Here is an 18,883-nt window from a genome sequence, read left to right as displayed (position 1 = left end):
ACCATCTCAGGCTAAAGAAATTCCTAATTCTAATTTCTACCTATGCTGTGGCTACTTTGCACTATAAAAGAACTTTTTGGGGGTTCCATTTGTTTTCTTTCTTGCATAATTTATGGTAATTAATATTTTTCTTGTGAATGCTGTGACTCCAATGCGATTTCAAGTTTTCATTGCACCTGTGCATTCGTGTACTTGGGTATGAAGATAAACACGATTTCGATTTTGAGACATGACACTGCGTATGATGGAATCGGGAGCAAAAAAAAAGCAAACTGCTGAAAGAACTCATGGAGTTAGAATCATGGAGGGAAATGGGACAACAGATGTTTCAGGCCTGGGATAGAGAGAAAACAAGTTTTCAGCCAGACGCTGATGGATGGGTAGAGCGGAGATAGAGCTCTTTCTTGTACGCAGTGCATTGTGGTGAAACGAGACCGCCATGCAATTCTGATCAGCAAATTCTGTTCACGGCCTGCCCTCCCGGAGGCGACGATCCGAAATCCCGTTTTAATCATTGGTGCCTCCTGTCCCACCAACGTCTTCGTGATAGGATGACAACCGCCCAGAGAATGCTTACTTCCCTTTTTGATTGGTCGCCATGAGCTGACGCTCCTACTTTTCAGCAATTGGCTGACATTTCGCAAGGTTTCGCTAGCTCGGCTATTCGATTGGTCCTTGCGCCTCGGCTCATGGTCAGCTGATCCATCGCATGTTTGCTCCTTTTGTTGGAAGCGCAAGACGATGGCGACCGGGGAACGAGGGTGAGTTTCGAGACGTCCACGACCGGTGTCTCGTTGGCATATCTGCCGATTATCAGCTTTCCGCACAGCTCATTCGATGTTGTCGTTTAAAGTTACATTGGATATATGGACAGGAAAGGAATGGAGAGTTATGGGCTGAGTGAAGGTCGGTGGGAATAGGATAGGGTAAGAGTTCGGCACGGACTAGAAGGGCCGAGATGGCCTGTTTCCGTGCTGTAATTGTTATATGGTTATATTCAATCTCCCTGCTCCGCCCTTGTCCTCTGACCTCTTGGCTCGGGCGGGATCACCTCTCCATCCCCTTACCTGCTCGCCTTTCCCCCATTGCCCTGCCCCCGACAGCAGGGCTGGGGCTGAGGTGCTTGGCGAAGTAGAGTCAGAGCTCCCGGAGAGAGAAGACTTTGTGTATTAAACATGGAGAGTCCGATATCATTGCCTAAACAGGGGTCCGGGTATCACAGTGCGTTAATGCAGGGAGGAAGGCTGGTGGAAAATATATATTATTTCTGTTTTTGCACGATTTTAATCTATTCAATATATGTGTATTGTAGTTGATTTACTTATTTATTATTTTTTTCTTCTATATTGTGTATTGCATTGAATTGCTGCTGCTGAGTTAACAAATGTATGTACCAAAGGAAAGAGGTACGTGCACTGGAGGGGTGCAGGGAAGGTTTACGACTATCAGAATCGGGTCACTGAAATAAGCAGAGCGCAGGGATACGTAATTACTATAAATCACAATAAACTAAATAGAATAAAAGAGTAAACTTCCGCTAATGCCCCACCTCCCCCTCGTACCCCATCCCTTATTTATTTATATACACACATTCTTTCTCTCTCTCTCCTTTTTCTCCCTCTGTCCCTCTGACTATACCCCTTGCCCATCCTCTGGGTTCCCCACCCCCCGCCCTTTTCTTTCTCCCTAGGCCTCCTGTCCCATGATCCTCTCATATTCCTTTTGCCAATCACCTGTCCAGCTCTTGACTCCATCCCTCCCCCTCCTGTCTTCTCCTATCATTTTGGATCTCCCCCTCCCCCTCCCACTTTCAAATCTCTTACTAACTCTTCCTTCAGTTAGTCCTGACGAGGGGTCTCGGCCTGAAACGTCGACTGTACCTCTTCCTAGAGATGCTGCCTGGCCTGCTGTGTTCACCAGCAACTTTGATGTGTGTTGCTTGAGAGTAAAAGAGGAATAATGTTCATAAGATCATTGCCTGCTCAGAAATCTGATGTCCAAGGGGAAGACGTTGACTGTGGATCCTGAGGCTCTTGAACCTCCTCCCTGATGGCAGAAATGAGAAGAGGGCATGTACCAGATGGTGCGGGTCCTTCATAAGGGATGCTGCCTTCCTGGGGCATGGTCTTTTGATGCTGGGGAGGCTAGTGCCTGTGATAAAGCTGGCTGAGTTTACAATCCTCTAACTCGAGGAAATCTGCAGATGCTGGAAATTCAAGCAATCCTCTGCAGCTTTTCCCTATCCCTGTGCATTGGCCCCTCCTCACCAGAAAGTGATGCAATTCCATGGAACATCTGTAGAAATTTGCTAGTCTTGGTGGTGACATATCAGATCTCCTCAGTTTCTTAATGAAGTTTAGCCGCTGGTGTGCCTTTATCATGATTGCATGTTGGTCCCAGGATAGATGCTTTAAGATGTGATGTTGGCTCCCAGGAGCTGTTCAGCCTTTCCATTGCTTGACCCCTCAACGAGGACTGGCGCGTGTTCTTCCCACTTCCCCTTCTTGAAGTCCACAATCAGTTCTTTGGTCCTGCTGATGTTGAGTGCAAAGTTGTTATTGATCAACATATCTGGTTTGCTCCTGTACACTTCCTCGTCATTAATACTAGATTAATTCCTGGGTTGAAGAGGTTGACGTATGAGGGAAATTGTGCCAACTATTTGTTGGAGTTTAGACCAATGGGTTTTGAAGGGAACTGACGGGGTAAATGATGAGAAGATGTTTGGAAAGGGTGGTATCCAGAGCTACGAAGCATAATTTCAGAATTCTGCCTCCCTGTTTAAGATGGAGGTGAGAAGAAAGTCCATCTGTCCTGATTGTGAATTTCTGCAACTCCTATTGCCAGCAAACTGTGGTGAAGGTGTCTTTGAATATATGTAAGGTGGAGATTGACTAACAGTCATAGAAAAGTACAGTACAGAAACGGGCCTTTTGGCTCATTTAGTCCATGCCAAACCATTTAAACTGTCCATCGACCTGCAGCAGGACCATAACCCTCCAAACCCCTCCCATTCATGTGCCGATCCAAACTTCTGTTAAACGTTGAAATCGAGCTGGCGTGCACCACTTGTGCTGGCAGCTCATTCCACACTCTCATGACCCTCTGAGTGAAGAAGTTTCCCCTCATGTTCCCTTTAAACTTTTCAGCTTTCACTCGTAACCCATGACCTCCAGTTGCACTTCCACCCGAACTCAGTGGAAAAAGCCTGCTTGCATTTACCCTGTTTATACTCCTCATAATTTTGTATACCTCTATCAAATCTCCCATCAATCTTCTACATTCGAGGGGATGAGGTCCTAACCTATTCAATCTTTCTTTATAACTCATGTCCTCCAGTTCCAGAAACATCCTTGTAAATTTTCTCCTTTTTTCTTCAACCTTATTTACATTTTTCCTGTAGGTAGGTGACCAAAACTGCACACAATAACTCAAATTAGGCCTCACCAACATCTTGTACAACTTCAACATAACATCCCATCTCCTGTACTCAATACTTGTGCCGAAAGGTTTCTTTATGACCCTATCTACCTGTGAAGCCACTGACAATGAATTATGTACCTGTATTCCCAGACCCCTTTGTCCTACTGCACTTTCAGTGCCCGGCCATTCACCGCGTAAGGCTTGCCTACCAAAATGCAACACCTCACGCTTCTCTGCATTAAATTCCATCTGCCATTTTTCAGCCCATTTTTTCCCACCTGGTCTAGATCCTGCTGCCAGCTCTGATAGTCGTCTTCATTTTCCAGTACTGCCCCCAGTCTTGGTATCATCCACAGATTTGCTGATCCAGCTATCCACATTATCATCCAAGTCACTGATTATAGATGACAAACAACAATGGACCCAGCGCCAATCCCTGCGGCACTCCACTGGTCACAGGCCTCCAGTCAGAGAGGTGACCATCCACTACCACTCTCTGGCTTCTCCCATAAAGCCAATGTCTAATCCAATTTACTACATCATCTTGAATGTCGAGCAACTGAATCTTCTTGACCAACCTTCCATGCGGGACCTTGTCAAATGCCTTGCTAAAGTCCATGTAGACAACATCCACTTCCTTGCCTTTATCACCTATTCTGGTAAAATCCTTGAAATACTCTATAAGATTGGTTAGGCACAACCTACCACGCACAAAGTTGAACTAGGAGGGCCTCGAGGGGGTGTGTGAAGAGGGTGAAGGTGGAAGCCAAGAACTGGGTCAGCCATGATCTTAATGTATGGTGAAGCAAACACAAGGTCTGAATGATTCACTACTCCTGGTCTCAGATTTAATTGGTGTTTCAAAATAGTTGGATAAAGACTTGGAGAAAATTATGGGAAATTATACAAGAGCTGGGGAGCTAATTAGACAATTTGCATTCTGCTCTGAAAGTTCTGCATAGTTTTATTGCAATTTAATGTTTTTTATTGTCAAAAAAATTAGGCTGGTCCTGATATTAATGGAGAATAGGTTATGGAGAAATGACTGGGCCAGGGATGAGATGAGATTCTCCTGAATGCCTGCATAGATTTAGAAGGCCAAAATAACCCCTGATACAAAGAGATGAGAGGAATTAATCCTGAATTCCACAACCTACAGACTAATTTCTATCCACACTGTCAATATGGCTCAGATTTCTTTAGGTGAGGTACAACTAAATCTCTGAGCAACTGGAATGTGATTTCACACGCTGAGCTTCAGTTGTGGGAAATTTGCAGAGTTCAACAATGGGACAGCCAGGAATTGTTAATTAAAAGGGAGAGTTCAATATGAGAATAACCTCATGGAATATTATATACATAGATTACAACATTCTGTAGATATTAATGTGGGTGCCGAACAGTCTGAGGCAAAGAACACTATTTTGAGGAACAAGGAAATAGAGAAATCAAAATATTTTGTGCTCTCTTGTCTGGGTTCAGGTCGGAGGAATTAGGCAGAATAATGGTTTAGCATGGACTAGATGGCCAAAGGGCCTATCCTATATTGCTCTAGGACTGTTGTCTTTGAAATCGAAGCTACTGGAAATGTTGGAGAACGAGTCTAGAACAGTTGAGGAGCAAAAAGAAATTAGCATAAGAACATCTGCTCCAGTGGAGAAATTAATTGGGCTGGAAGGTGTTATCTGCATTTGAGGTTTTGACAACGGTGGTGATGGAGCAAATGGATGCACTAGTCCATGTCTTCCAAAATATCAGAGATTCAAGAACATTACCAATAGTGCTGAACAAAATAATGGAAATTATTTCAAAGTGCTCTTTATGATCTTGGTGATTGGAGTGTCCGAGTCAATGTGGATTTAGGATGGGAGGACACATTTAATAATCTGTTAGTGGTTTGGGTGAGGTTGAATCTGTTCATTGTGCTGCACTTACACTTGCAGAAGGCCTTGATAAGGAGCCACCGGAAAATTTATTGAACCCAACAGCAGAGAAACAGGTCTTTCAGTGCATCCTATCCAAATGGACTGCGATACAGGTTGACCTTCACTAATCCGGCACCACTAGGACCTGAGGAGTGCCGGATTAGTGAAAATGCCGAATTACAGAAGGGTCACTTTAGGTATAATCAGTGCTGGAGTATCGAAGGGGCCGGATTACAGGTAGTCGGATTAGTGAAGGTCAACCTGTGCTAATTCCATTCGCCACACTGTCCTGAATCTCTTTTTGCTTTCTCTACCCAAGCACGTGTCCAGATGTAAGATTCAAGCTTGTTTGATGCCATTTCCAGTACACAGGGGTAAAGGAGAACGAAATAATTGTTACTTTTGATCCGATGCAGCACAAAAAAACACAATAAGATAAAGAACACAATAATTAAAAGAAACAATAAATATAAATACACAAGATGGCTTGTATACATAGATTGTATGTCCATAAAGTGACATAAGGCAAAGGAGTGTCCGTACGTCAGGTGGCTGACAGGTAGCGGTGGAGTGGTGGGTGGAGATGTTGATCGGCCTTACTGATTGTGGAAAGTAGCAGTTTTTGAGTCTGGTGGCCTTGGCATGGATGCTGTGTCGTCTCCTCCCTAATGGAAGTCGGACAAACAGGATGGGTGTGATCCTTCTTGATGCCACCTTTCTGTGTATACGTCCTTGATGGCAAGTAGGCTGGTGCCTGAGATGCGCTGGGCAGTTTGTACATAGTCATAGTCATACTTTATTGATCCCGGGGGAAACTGGTTAAATTGTACCGCCCATTGCAGAGCTGGCCTGTCTGCCGCAGTGCAGTGTCCGTACCGTGCACTGACACAGCTCGTCAGGAGGTTCTGTACTGCACATCTGTGCAGTGATGTGAGTATAGATGTGCAGAGTCCAGCTCAGAAAGTAGAGGCATTGGCAAGCTTTCCTTATTGTATAGAATGTGTGCTGAGACCATGACAGGTTGTGCAAGATCTTCACTCCCAGGAGTCTGAAGCTGGTTGCCGTTTCCATTGCTGTATCGCTTGTGTGTGGGGGGAGGGGGTTGGGCTCTGAGTGGTCAGAATTATCCTAAATTCAATAACCATGTCCTTTGTCTTGTTGACATTGTGGAGGAGTTTATTTGCCTGGCTGCATGCCTTGTCCACCTCCTCCCTGTGGACTGTCTCATCATCATTGGCGATGAGCTACACCACTGTTGTGCCCTTTCAGCGCTAATTGTATCTGCCTTTACAACCCGGCCTGGCAGTTTGTTCCAGATATTCACAGCATTGGGTGTAAACAACTTGCCCCTTGTGTTTCCTTTAACCTTCTCCTCTCCTAGTTCTGGAATTGCCTGCCCTGTTTGCAAGGAGCACTACCGTAAGAAAGCAGCATCCATCATCAAGGACCCGCCATCCAGGCCGTGTTCTTTTCTCACTGCTGCCATTGGGCAGGAGGTACAGAAGCCTTAGGACCCACGTCACCTGGTTCATGAACGCCCTTCAACCATCAGGCTTTTGAACCAGCATGGGCAACTTGCAGTTATCAGTCTGTATTTTGCACATTGATTCTTTGTCAGACTTTGTGTGCAGTTTTTCATTGATTCTGTTGTATTTCTTTGTTCACTGTAAATGACTGCAAGAAAATGAATCTCAGGGTAATAGAGGATATACATACAGTATATAATAGGTGTTTGAACTTTAAACTACCCATGCCCTCCAGTTTTAGAACCTTAGCCTCCTATACGTCAGTGAGACTAAACCTAGCCAATCCAATCTTGTTCTAAAACTACAGCCCTACTGAAAGTGTTGCTTTGATCATTTACAGCATCTGCAGATTACTTTGTGTTCTAAAACTACAGCCCGACATTTGAAGCAATATCTGAGTATATCTCTTCTGTGTTACCTCACCCGCTTTATAGTGTGGAGACCAGAGATCTACATAGTACTCCAGGTGTGGTCTCCTCTTGCATCTACTTCAAGCAGGCTTCAGTCATACTGGTGCCCAAGAAGAACATGGTAACCTGCCTGAAGACCCATCCACAGTGATGAAGTGTTTTGAGAGGTTGCTGTTGAACCATCATCCCCTCAAAACTAATCAGTAATCTCCAAGACCTGGGCCTCAATACACCATTGACAATTGGATCCTGGATTTCCTCACTTGCAGACTGCAGTCAGTTCAGATTGGCAAAAACATCTCCTCCACAATCTCTATCAGCACAGGGGCACCGCAGGGATGTGTACTCAGTTTCTGCTCTACTGGCTTAACACCTATGTCTGTGTGGCTAAGTACAGGTCCAACACCATCTACTAGTTTGCTGATGACACCACTGTTGTGGGCCATATCATAGAAACACAGAAAACCTACAGCACAATACAGGCCCTTCAACCCACAAAGCTGTGCCAAGCATGTCCTTATCTTAGAAATTACCTAGGGTTACCCATAGCCCTCTATTTTTCTAAGCTCCATGTACCTATCCAGGAGCCTCTTAAAAGACCCTATCGTATCCGTCTCCACCACCGTCGCTGGTAGCCCATTCCACGCACTCACCACTCCCTGCATAAACAAACTTACCCCTGACATCTCCTCTGTACCTATTTCCAAGCACCTTAAGCTGTGCCTTCTAGGCCGTGTGCCCCCTAGGGTATCAGAGGGGGTGATGAATCAGCATGCAGGAGAGAGACTGAAAACTTGGCTGAGTGGTGTAATGACAACAACCTCTCACTCAATGTCAATAAGACCAAGGAACTGATTGTAGACTTCAGGAGAGTGAAACCAGAGGTCCATGAGCCAGTAATCATCGGAGGATCGGAGGTGGAAAGGGTCAGTAACTTTAAATTCCTGGGTGTCACCATCTCAGAGGACCTGTCCTGGACCCATCATATAAATATAATTGCAAAGAAAGCACAACAGCACCTCTACTTCCTCAGGAGAGTGCGGAGGCTTGGCATGCCATCGAAAACCTTGACAAACGTCTGTATACGTGTGGTGGAAAGTGTGCTGACTGGCTGCATTACGGCCTGGTATGGAAACGCCAATGCCTTTGAGCAGAAAATCCTACAAAAGGTAGTGGATTTAGCTCAGTACATCACGGGTAAAACCCTTCCAACCATTGAGTACATCTACATGAAATGTTACTATAGAAAAGTAGCATCCTTTATCAAAGAACCTCACCACCCAGGCTATGCTCTTCTCTCACTGCTGCCATCAGGTAGAGGGTACAGGTGCCTCAGGACTCGCACCACCAGGTTCAAGAACAGTTACTACCCCTCAACCATCAGGCTTTTGAACAAAAAGGGGATAGTTACACTCATTCTATTTCTGGTGTTCCTACAACCAATGGTCTCACTTTAAGGACTCTTGTTATTTCATGCTCTTGCTATTTATTGCTATTTATTTATAGTTGCATTTGCACTGTTTGTTGTTTATTGATCCTGTTGACAGTGACTGTTCCATAGATTTGCTAAGTATGCCCGCAGGAAAAAGAATCTCAGGGTTTTATGTGGTGGCATGTATGTACTCTGATAATAAATTATACTTTGAGCAACACACACAAAATGCTGGAAGAACTCAGCAGCCCAGGCAGCATCTGTAGAAAAAAGCATAGTCGATGTTTCGGCCCAAAAATTCGACTGTGCTTTTTTCCATAGATGCTGCCTGGCCTGCTGAGTTCCTCCAGCATTTTGTGTGTGTTGCTCGGATTTCCAGCAGCTGCAGATTTTCTCTTGTTTGTGGATTATACTTTGAATGTCAGGCTGCTGTTCGTTAATTACAGCTCAGCATTCAACACCATCATATCCTCAGCACCAATCAACAAGCTCCAAAACCTGGGCCTCTGTCCGTCCCTCTGCAACTGCATTCCTGAGTTCCTCATTGGGAGGCCACAGTCTGTACGGATTGGAAGTAACGTCTCCTTCAATCAACGCTGGTGCACCTAAGGGTGTGTGCTTTGCCCACTGCTCTACTCTCTCTACACCCTCAACTGTGTGGCTAGGCACAGCTCAAACACCATCTATAAATTTGCTGATGACACAAGTATTGCTGGCAGAATTTCAGATGGTGACGAGGAGACAAACAGAAGTGAGATCAGCTGGTTGAGTGGTGTCAGAGCAACAGCTTTGCACTCAACGTCAGTAAGACTGAGGAATTGATGGTGGACTTTCAGAAGGGGAAGTCGAGGGAGCACACCCCAGTCCTCATCGAGAGATCAGAAGTGAGCAGTTTCAAGTTCCTGGGTCTCAACATCTCTGAAGATTTATTCTGGGCCCAGCGTACTGATGCAATTACAAAGAAGGCTCAATAGCTACTATATTTCATTAGGAGTTTGAAGAGACCTGGGATGACACGAGGGACTTGCAAATTTCTACAGATGTCCTGCAGAGAGCATTCTAACTGGTTGTGTTGCTGCCCGGTATGGAAGGGCCACTGCACAGGATTGAAAAACGCTGCAGAAAATTGCAAACTCCATCATGGGCACTAGCCTCCCCAGCATCAAGGACTCCTTCAAAGCAAGAAGCCTGGAAAAGGCAGCATCCATCATTGAGGACCCCCATCTTCTAGGACATGCCCTCTTATTGCTACCGACAAGGGGCCGGTGAAGGAAGCTGAAGACACACACTCCATGTTTTAGGGGCAGCTTCTTCCCCTCCTCAACAGATTGCTGAATGGACCATGAGCGAGACATTAACTCAAACATGTGAAAATCTGCAGATGTGGAAATCCAAGCAGCAGACACAAAATGCTGGAGGAACTCAGCTGCTCAGGCAGCATCTGTGGAAATGAATGAACAGTCAATGTTTTGGGCCGAGACCATGAACACAACCTCACTATTTTTGTACTCTCTTTGCACAAATTAAATTTGTATATTATTTTATATTGTATTATAATTTATTATATATATAATAGTAATTGATAGTGTTTTATTATTATGTATTATAATGTACTGCACTACAAAACAGTAAATTTCATGACATATCCTGTTGATATTTAACCTGGGTCTGATTCTTCAACGAGTGCTCTGTGCATAACTCTCAAGGCATCCAAATAGAAGACGATATAAAATATTTATCATCGATGCAGCAACAGAAGTCTCACTGAGATTGAAGTGTCTTTATGTTCCTTTTCTTGATCTTTTGTGAATTTGTACCAAAGATTTTAATTTCACATTGGCATTTATTTTATATGAGGTACAATAATAGGACTGTTTAGAGATGGGGTTATTTTTCTATTGTCTTTTTAAAAGATTAATATTAATAATTTTTGAACGAGTGTCACAAACTGTTTCATTTATTCCAATCTGCCTCTGTTCTGTGTACCTTATTTAGAGATTCACTGTGGAACAGGGTCTTCCGGCCCAATGAGCCACATCACCAGAAATCCACCCGTTAACCCTCGCCTAAACACAGGACAATTTATAATGACCAATTCAGCTGCCTTTGGAATGTGGGGGGAAATTGAAGCACCTGGAGGAAACCCACACATTCACAGGGAGAACATACCAACTCCTTCCAGACGACACAAGAATTGAACTCCGAACTGCCACGCCCTGAGATGTGATGGCATTGATTGACTGCTATCGTGGTTTTACTTTTATTAAGACTAAAACAGTGAATCCACATAAATATGCAACAGGGCTCATTCCTTTTCCATAAAATCATCCTTAATTATTGTTACTGATTCATTAATCAATGATAAGCTGCTCAAAATTACAGTGACGTGCAAGAGAAGCTTTTAGAAGATTATCGACACTTTGGGCGCAAGGTCTCAGAAAGGTTTGCCACTTTTTCCCTAGATAGTTTAGAAGTTCTAGGTAGAATATTAGATCACGGAAACATTCCTTTGGCCCAGCTTGTCCGTTCCAAACAATTTGTCTACCTGTGGTAGTCCCATTTGCCTGAGTTTGGTCATATGTCTCTAAACTTTTCCTATCTGTCTGATTGTCTTTTAAATGTTGCTGTTGTTCTTGCCTCTACCACTTCCTCTGAGTAGGAGTAAAGTTGTCCCTTGGGCTCCTTTTAAATCTGTCCCCTCTCACTTTATTTAAATCTATGCCCTCTAGTTTCGTACTTCCCTACCCTGGGGGAAAAAAACTGTGACCATTTACCTTATTTATGACCCTCAGGATTTATATAAACCTCCTAAAAAGCCACCCATCTGTGTTCCAGGAAAAAGAAAGCCCCAGTGTATCCAGCCTGTCTGTATAACTCAAGTCCCCCAGTCCCAGTAACATCCTCGTGAATCCTTCCTGCACCCCCTCCTGTTTATTGACATCCTTTCTATACTTGGGTGACCCACACGATACTCCAAGTGTGCCCTCACCAACACATTGCAGAGGTGTACGATGAATGTCCATCTATGTACTCAAGGTTCTGGATTGTTTATTGTGTACGAGAGTGAAGGAGAATGAAATGATTGTTGCTCTGAATCCAATGCAGCATAAAAAAAACAATAAACATAAATATAAATGCTAAGAAACACAATGTACAAGTATTGTTTGAATGTGGCCATATATACATTAGATTAGCTTCTATACGTGGACTGATGGTCTGTACGTAGAGTGACGCTCAGTACGAGATCATCTGTACATAAGGTGACTGATAGGAGATGATAGTGACAAGGTAGCAGAGGGCATATGAAATCACAGTAGGACAGTGACTGTGTCAGTGTGGGTCAGAGGTGTGGAGTTTAAGCGTAAAGTGGCAGGGGTATGGGGGGATGTGGAGCGGCGTGGCTGATGTGAGTGTCGTGGTGGTGCCCAGTGATCAATGAAAGGGTGCGTGTCAAACGCCACTCTGTCTCTATCTCCACTTTCAGAGAAGTAGGTATCTGTGCCAGGAAGAGCCTTCATCCACTTTGACCCAAGTCGTTGGCACAGTACTTTTCCACACAGATGTGGCCTGATCTGCTGATTAGTTCCAACTTTGGCAGCTTTTTAAAAAAAATATTTACCTTTGTGTGACGTCTTTCATCCCGGTTGTAGGTGTCTGCGCCGAAGAGGTGGTCCCTATAAAACGGAACCAGCTACAGACCTGACGCAGTGGCGACTCAGTAACGTTGAGGGCAGACAGACCTGGAGTTACGTTGACTACAGAGAGGCAGAAAGTCGGCCGCAGACATTGCTGGAACGGCATTCACTGGGTCTCGATACTGTACGTACACATCTTCCACTTTCAAAGAAGCATGTGCAGCCAACTTCACAGAGCTGAAAGAGCAGTCTTGTGACTGTCCTTTCCTTAAACATGAGATTCTGCAGAAACTGGAAGTCTTCAGCAATGCACACAGACTCAGCAGGTCAGGCAGCATCTATGGAGGGGGATAAACAGTCGACATCTTGGGCTAAGACCCTTCATCAGGACAGGAAAGGAATGGGGCAGAAGCTAGAATATTTAAGCTCCTTGTTTTTCAGGATCCTTCAACGAGACTTCCTTTGTCTTGAGGTAGTCTCACACTGGTATCTGAGCAATTTGGTCCATCCCACAGGATTCAGTTCTATAAGGATGTTCAGTGGATTGTAGTCACCCTGTTTCCCAAAGCTCAATGACTTTACACTGATTGAGTTGTCGTGTGGAGATAATGTACACCACCATTTCTTATCCTTTCACTCACTGCACTTTAGATCACAAGCTAGAAGACTTGAGAAGCCCATCGACCATTGGAAAGCCTAGATAGAGTAGACGTGAAGAGAATGTTTCCTGTAGTGGGGGAGTCCAGGACCAGAAGACGCATCCTCAGAATATAGGGGTTTCCCTTTAGAACAGAGATTAGGAGGAATTTCTTTAGCCAGAGGGAGCTTAATCTGTGGAATTCATTGCCACAGACGGCTGAGGAGGCCAAGTCATTGGGTATGTTTAAAGTGGAATTTAATAGATTCTTGATTAGTAAGAGTGTCATAGATAATGTGTGTGGGCACATGGCCAAGTGGTTAAGACATTGGACTAGCGATCTGAAGGTCAAGAGTTCGAGCCCCAGCCCAGGGAACCTGCTGTGTCCTTGAGCAAGGCACTTAATCACACATTGCTTTGCGACGACACTGGTGCCAAGCTGTATGGGTCCTAATGCCCTTCCCTTGGACAACATTGGTGTCGTGGAGAGGGGAGACTTGCAGTATGGGCAACTGCTGGTCTTCCATACAACCTTGCCCAGGCCTGCGCCCTGGAGAGTGAAGACTTTCCAGGCACAAATCCATGGTCTCACAAGGCTAACAGATGCCATATATAACAGGGAGAAGATAACAGAATAGATTTGTGGGATAATAAATCAGCCATGATGGAATGGTGGGATCAGACTTGATGGACCAAATGGCCTAATTCTGCTTCTATGTCTTATGGTCTTATGGAATGTTTTCCGGCAGTGTTCTGGTTTTTATTGCCAGATACCTTAAAATTGTTATCTTCATTTAAGCTTCCTTGGCAGTGAGGTGATGAGGCCTGGCTTCTGCAGGCTCACGTAACTCCCACCCGTAACAAAGTTCCAGTCACTTTCTCTGCGATCTCCAAGGCCAGCTCCAAAGGTAGCTTAAGCATTCAGTCTGAGCGGTATTTATAAAACTTTCACCTCACTTTTTACTGTTGTGCCCTATTTCTCTTTAATAAAGGTAGGAACCCCCCCCCCCCATTGCTTTTTTCCCCCTCCCCAACCTGAATGAATCCCAGGGCAGTAAATGGTGACACATGCATACTTAGATAGTAAGTTTACTTCGAACCTTTGAACTGATCCCACCTGCTTCCATTTACCCTCAGCCCTTGTTCCTGAGTCCCTTTAAAAAATGTCCTTTTATAATTTGTTCTTAATAGTAAAGTGTAACTTTGTTCTTTTTCATTAAATTGCAGCCTTCATGTTTCTGTGCAATTTCACCAGCTTGTCTTTATTGTACTCATTGGTTTCTATTCTGTTCCTTTTTTTGGTAAATATTGTAATTATTCCATCTCTGCTTTAATTCAGATTATTATGTATGTCAGGAGTAGTGAGCCTAACACGGAGAATTTATACCTGAATACAGAGCTGACTCGAAGGAAGGGTGGTTTGATGTTGGTAGGTTGACATCCTACAGCAACCTCTGGAAAAAATCTCTGATATTGAAGGCCATTTCTGGAATATTGTCTTGTTTCTCTTTCCACGGATGCTGTCTGATTTGTTAAGGGTTTCCAGCAGTTTCTGCTCTTGCTGCACTCGGCCTGTTCTGTATTCTCCATCACCAGCTTCAGGGACGCTGTTGCCCTACAGCCATCGGGCTCCTGGATCAGCATGGGTAGCTTCATTCGCCCCCAGCACTGAGTGGAATCCACAGCTTGTAAGCTCACGTTCAGGGACTCTGCCTTTGCTACATCTGTGTTTCCATGGATTCTACTGTATTTCTTTATTTTCCCATGGCTGCCTGCAAGAAAATTAATCTCAAGCTGGGATACTTTGGTAAACTTACTTTGATCTTTGAACCAATGCATTTACCCTAGCTTGCTGTTCTGTTTTCCTTAAGTAATTCTGTTTCAGATATCCCTTTCCTGAGATAGACTGTCTTGCACCTTCTCAAATGTTCTTTGAATTTCAGATCAAGGTTCTAAGTCATCTGCAGTGTTGCTCCTGTCTCTCTCCATGTGTCTCTCTGTCTCCCCCCCCCACCCCCCCCACCTTCTGGCTGCTGGTCTCTTGTTTACTGTGCAGTGCCTCAGTCCTCTGATCTCTAATTCTGATGAAAGAGGCATGAACGTTGTCCCTCTCTGGTTTTATGACAGTTGCTTTGTTATATCTGCTTCCACCTCTATTTTGTCCTTCCCCATTATTTTTGAACAGAGGCAGTGTTCTCCCCAAGTGCTTCACCTCTTTGAGGCAAGCCTCTTTGTATGAAGGTGACCTGCCCGTAGCTCTCAACCTCCCATGCTATGCGTTCTGCCTTTACCTCCCTTGGGCTGTTTTGCATTCACCCTGTTAACCTCCAGCACCATCCCATCTTGTCCCTTTTTGCCACTTGTTTCTGTGCCTGTTTACTCTAATGTTCCGTACTGGGTCCTAATCTCTCCTAAAGGGAGCAGCTGTACTGGAGTAGCATACAAGACGAGGATATTGACTGGTTTTATTTGAGGTACATTTTACTCTACGTGACCCAGGACTACTTGTCCACAGAATGGCGGACTGCTGTAGAGTCACACAGCCCCAATCAGACCCTGTAACTTACCTGGTCCAGTGCTCACCGAAGCTTGTTCCATCTACCTGCGTTTGACTCGTGCCCCTCTGAACGCACCTACCTGTCCAAATATCATTTAAACGTTATAATCGCACCCACTTCTAGCACTTTGCACCTTGTTGTACATACTCACTACCTGCTGTGTAGAAGAACATGCCACTCGGGTCCCCCTTAAATCTTTGCCTTAGCGTCTTAAACCTATGCCCTGCAGTTTTATTTTCCCCAACCCCTGGAAAGAGACATTAGACATTTCCAATCGAATCACCCCTCCAGTCTTGTGTATCCCACTGTGCAGCGGGAGCTCCAAGGGCTGGCTCTTCCGTCTTCTTCCTGTGTTTCTGACCCCTTCCACGAGAACCAAAACTTGCGTCTTTCCACCCACCCCTCAAAACCTTGAGCATCTCTTGGCATCCTTCACCTCGCCAGCAGGTGGCAGTAGACAGCAGGAGACGGTGGGCAGTTGTATGACAACGAATTCTGCAGTTGCTGGAAATGCAGAGTGCAGTGAGCTGGAGGGACTCGGCTGATCAGGTAGCATCTCTGGAGAGCAATAACCAGTCGATAGTTTGGGCCTTCACCGGGACTGGAAAGCGACTTCTTATTCTGGCTTCTTCCCACTTCCTTTCCAGTCCTGATGAAGGGTCTCAGCCTGAAACCTGGACCATTTATTCCTCTCGGTAGACGCGAGGAAATCTGCAGATGCTGGAAATTCAAGCAACACACATAAAAGTTGCTGGTGAACGCAGTAGGCCAGGCAGCATCTCTAGGAAGAGGTGCAGTCGATGTTTTGGGCCAGGACCCTTCGTCAGGACTAACTGAAAGAAGAGATTTGAGAGGGGGAGAGGGAGATCGGAAATGATAGAAGACAGGAGGGGAGGGGTGGATCTAAGAGCTGGAAAGTTGATTGGCAAAAGGGATACCAGACTGGAGAAGGGAGAGGATCATGCGACGGGAAGCCTGGGGAGAGAGAGAAGGGGGGAGGGGAGCCCGGAGGGTGGAGATCAGGCAAGGAGTTATAGTGAGAGGGACAGAGGGAGAAAAAAAGAGAGAGAAAAAAAAGGGGGGGGAGAGAGAGAGAGAGATAAATAAATAAATAAATAAATAAGGGATGGGGTGTGAAGGGGAGGAGGGGCATTAACGGAAGTTAGAGAAGTCAATATTCATGCCATCAGGTTGGAGGCTACTCGGATGGAATGTAAGGTGTTGTTCCTCCAATCTGAGTGTGGCCACACTCAGTACACGTAAGCACAGGCACGATGGAAAAAGTTACTTGCAGAGCCATCACAGGCATATACATCACGCAGAAGCACCTCTCACAAGAAAAACATAAATTCACTGTCAATGAAGCACAATTTTAACAAAGAGCACAACTGGAACACAAAATATAGTTAGTGCAAAGTGATCAAGTTAGATTGGATGGATATTGGCAAAATTTAACTGATGGTCAGCCTGGCTTTGTCAGTGCAGTTGGTAACTCATACCATGAAATCTGTAACTTTTTGCTCTTCCCACTTTTCTCAAAGTTCAAAATAAATTTATTATCAAAGTACATGCATGTCACCATATACAACCCTGAGATTTGTTTTCTTACAGGTATTCACAGTAAAACAGAGAAATACAACATTCAATCTGCAATAGAATTGTGTTCTAAAATAGAATTCAATCTATTTTATACAAGTAAAATTACACACAAAGACTCATAAACAACCAATGTGCAAAAAAAAAGACATACTGTGCAAATAAATAAATAATACTGAGAGCATGAGTTGTGAATCTACAGGTTGAGGAATCAGTTGAGGGAAGTTATCCACACTGCTTCAGCAGCCTGATGGTTGAAGGGTAATTGCTGTTCCTGAACCTGGTGGTGTGGGACCTACGGCTCCTGTACCTGCTTCCTGATGGCAGCAGCGAGACGAAGGCATGGCCTGGATGATGATGGATGCTGCTAATCTTGTGGCAATGCTGCTTGTTGATGTGCTCAGAGATGGGGAGGGCTTTTGGCTGTGATGTCTTTACTTGCTGAAGAAGCCAATAGGAAATGGTCAGCAAAAAACCCGACATGGGTCTGCAGGAGGCGCTTGTGATTTTCCCTTTGTTTTCTTCCCACCTCTCTGTTCCTCGCAGGAGTGCCCTCAGAAGATCAATGGCTCTGTCCTTCAAACGCCCAGTCAACATACAGTGGGTATGGAGATCTCTGCTGGGCTACTTACAAACACTGTTCTGCAGACCGAAATAATCTTTAAAAGAAAACTATATATAGATACTGAAAATTCCTGAAGAAAGGTTTTGACTTTAAACGTCAATGGTGTATTCCCCTCCAGCGATGCTACCTGGACCGGCTGTGTTCCTCCCCCAATTTGTGTGTGTTACTCAAGATTTCCTGTATCAGCAGAATCTCTTGTGTTACTGAAAATTATTTTCTAATTCCAGATTCCTGATAACTAAGCATGCCCCTTATCGAAATCTGGGTTATGAACTAGTCATTTCTATTCTTTAAACATTAAAAAATCAAAATAATATATTCAATTTTGGTCATGGGCATAGCTGACACAATTTCTGGTGTGGAACCAAAATGAAATATTGAAATAAATTTAATTCGGGCTGTGTCTTTCTGTTCCAGAGTAAGTATGCCTGCGATTTGGGGCATGCTGGGACACCACAAGAGGCAGCTCTGCACGGGATGCAGTTTTATGCAAAACTGCAGGCGGAGGACGGACATTGGGCCGGAGACTATGGTGGACCACTCTTCCTTCTACCAGGTTCGTCAGAGGAACTCTGAAACTAGACTGGGGTTAGACCTTCTTTCTTCAAGCCTGCGTTCTGATTCCCTCTAGCCCAGAGAAGATGTTTGAGGAATAACTGCATCAAAATGAATATGGGGATGAGAGGTGACTTGATGGAAGCGATGAGATTGAGTGTATAGCTGAAGGCTTTTTCCCAGGTCAGAAATGACTAATACCAGAGGGCGTGATTTTAAAGTGATTGGAGGAAGGTACTGTGAGTGGGGAGAATGTCAGAGGTAAGTGTTTTTTACACAGAAAGTGGTGGGTCAGTGGTAGTGGTAGAGGTAGATACATTAGGGGCATTTAAGAAACTCATAGATAGACACAAGGGTGATAGAAAGCTGGAGGGCTATGCAGGAGGGAAGGGTGAGGTTGATTTTAGAGTAGGTTAAAATGTCAGCACGACATCATGGGCTGTAGTATAATGTTCTATGTCCTGTTATGAAGAGATCTAACAACAAACTGGAGAATGGACAGATTGAGTGCAGGGTTTAGTGTCAGCTGACTTATTTCTCCAGTCTGAAGTTTCATCTGAC

The 18,883-nt window shown here is 44.6% G+C and overlaps 1 protein-coding gene across 2 annotated transcripts in view; it reads left to right on the top strand.

Annotated features, from left to right (window-relative positions):
• The first annotated feature begins 703 nt into the window (after window positions 1-703).
• lss (lanosterol synthase (2,3-oxidosqualene-lanosterol cyclase)) overlaps window positions 704-18,883 on the top strand; it is a 113,219-nt gene continuing 95,039 nt past the window's right edge. Inside the window, exons 1-3 of one of the 2 annotated variants that reach the window (XM_063051516.1) lie at window positions 704-761; window positions 12,367-12,535; window positions 18,185-18,323. In XM_063051516.1, coding sequence (XP_062907586.1) covers window positions 742-761; window positions 12,367-12,535; window positions 18,185-18,323 — 328 coding nt within the window. In that variant the 5' untranslated portion in view covers window positions 704-741. Of the gene's footprint in view, window positions 762-6,183; window positions 6,279-12,366; window positions 12,536-18,184; window positions 18,324-18,883 lie in introns of those variants that run through there. The other variant, XM_063051517.1, reaches the window with a different exon arrangement.

The sequence above is a fragment of the Mobula hypostoma genome, chromosome 6 (genome assembly GCF_963921235.1).
Source record: "Mobula hypostoma chromosome 6, sMobHyp1.1, whole genome shotgun sequence".
In the NCBI taxonomy this organism is placed as follows: domain Eukaryota; kingdom Metazoa; phylum Chordata; class Chondrichthyes; order Myliobatiformes; family Myliobatidae; genus Mobula; species Mobula hypostoma.
The sequence above is the reverse complement of the archived record's forward strand: the minus strand, read 5'-3'. Positions and strand labels throughout refer to the sequence as shown.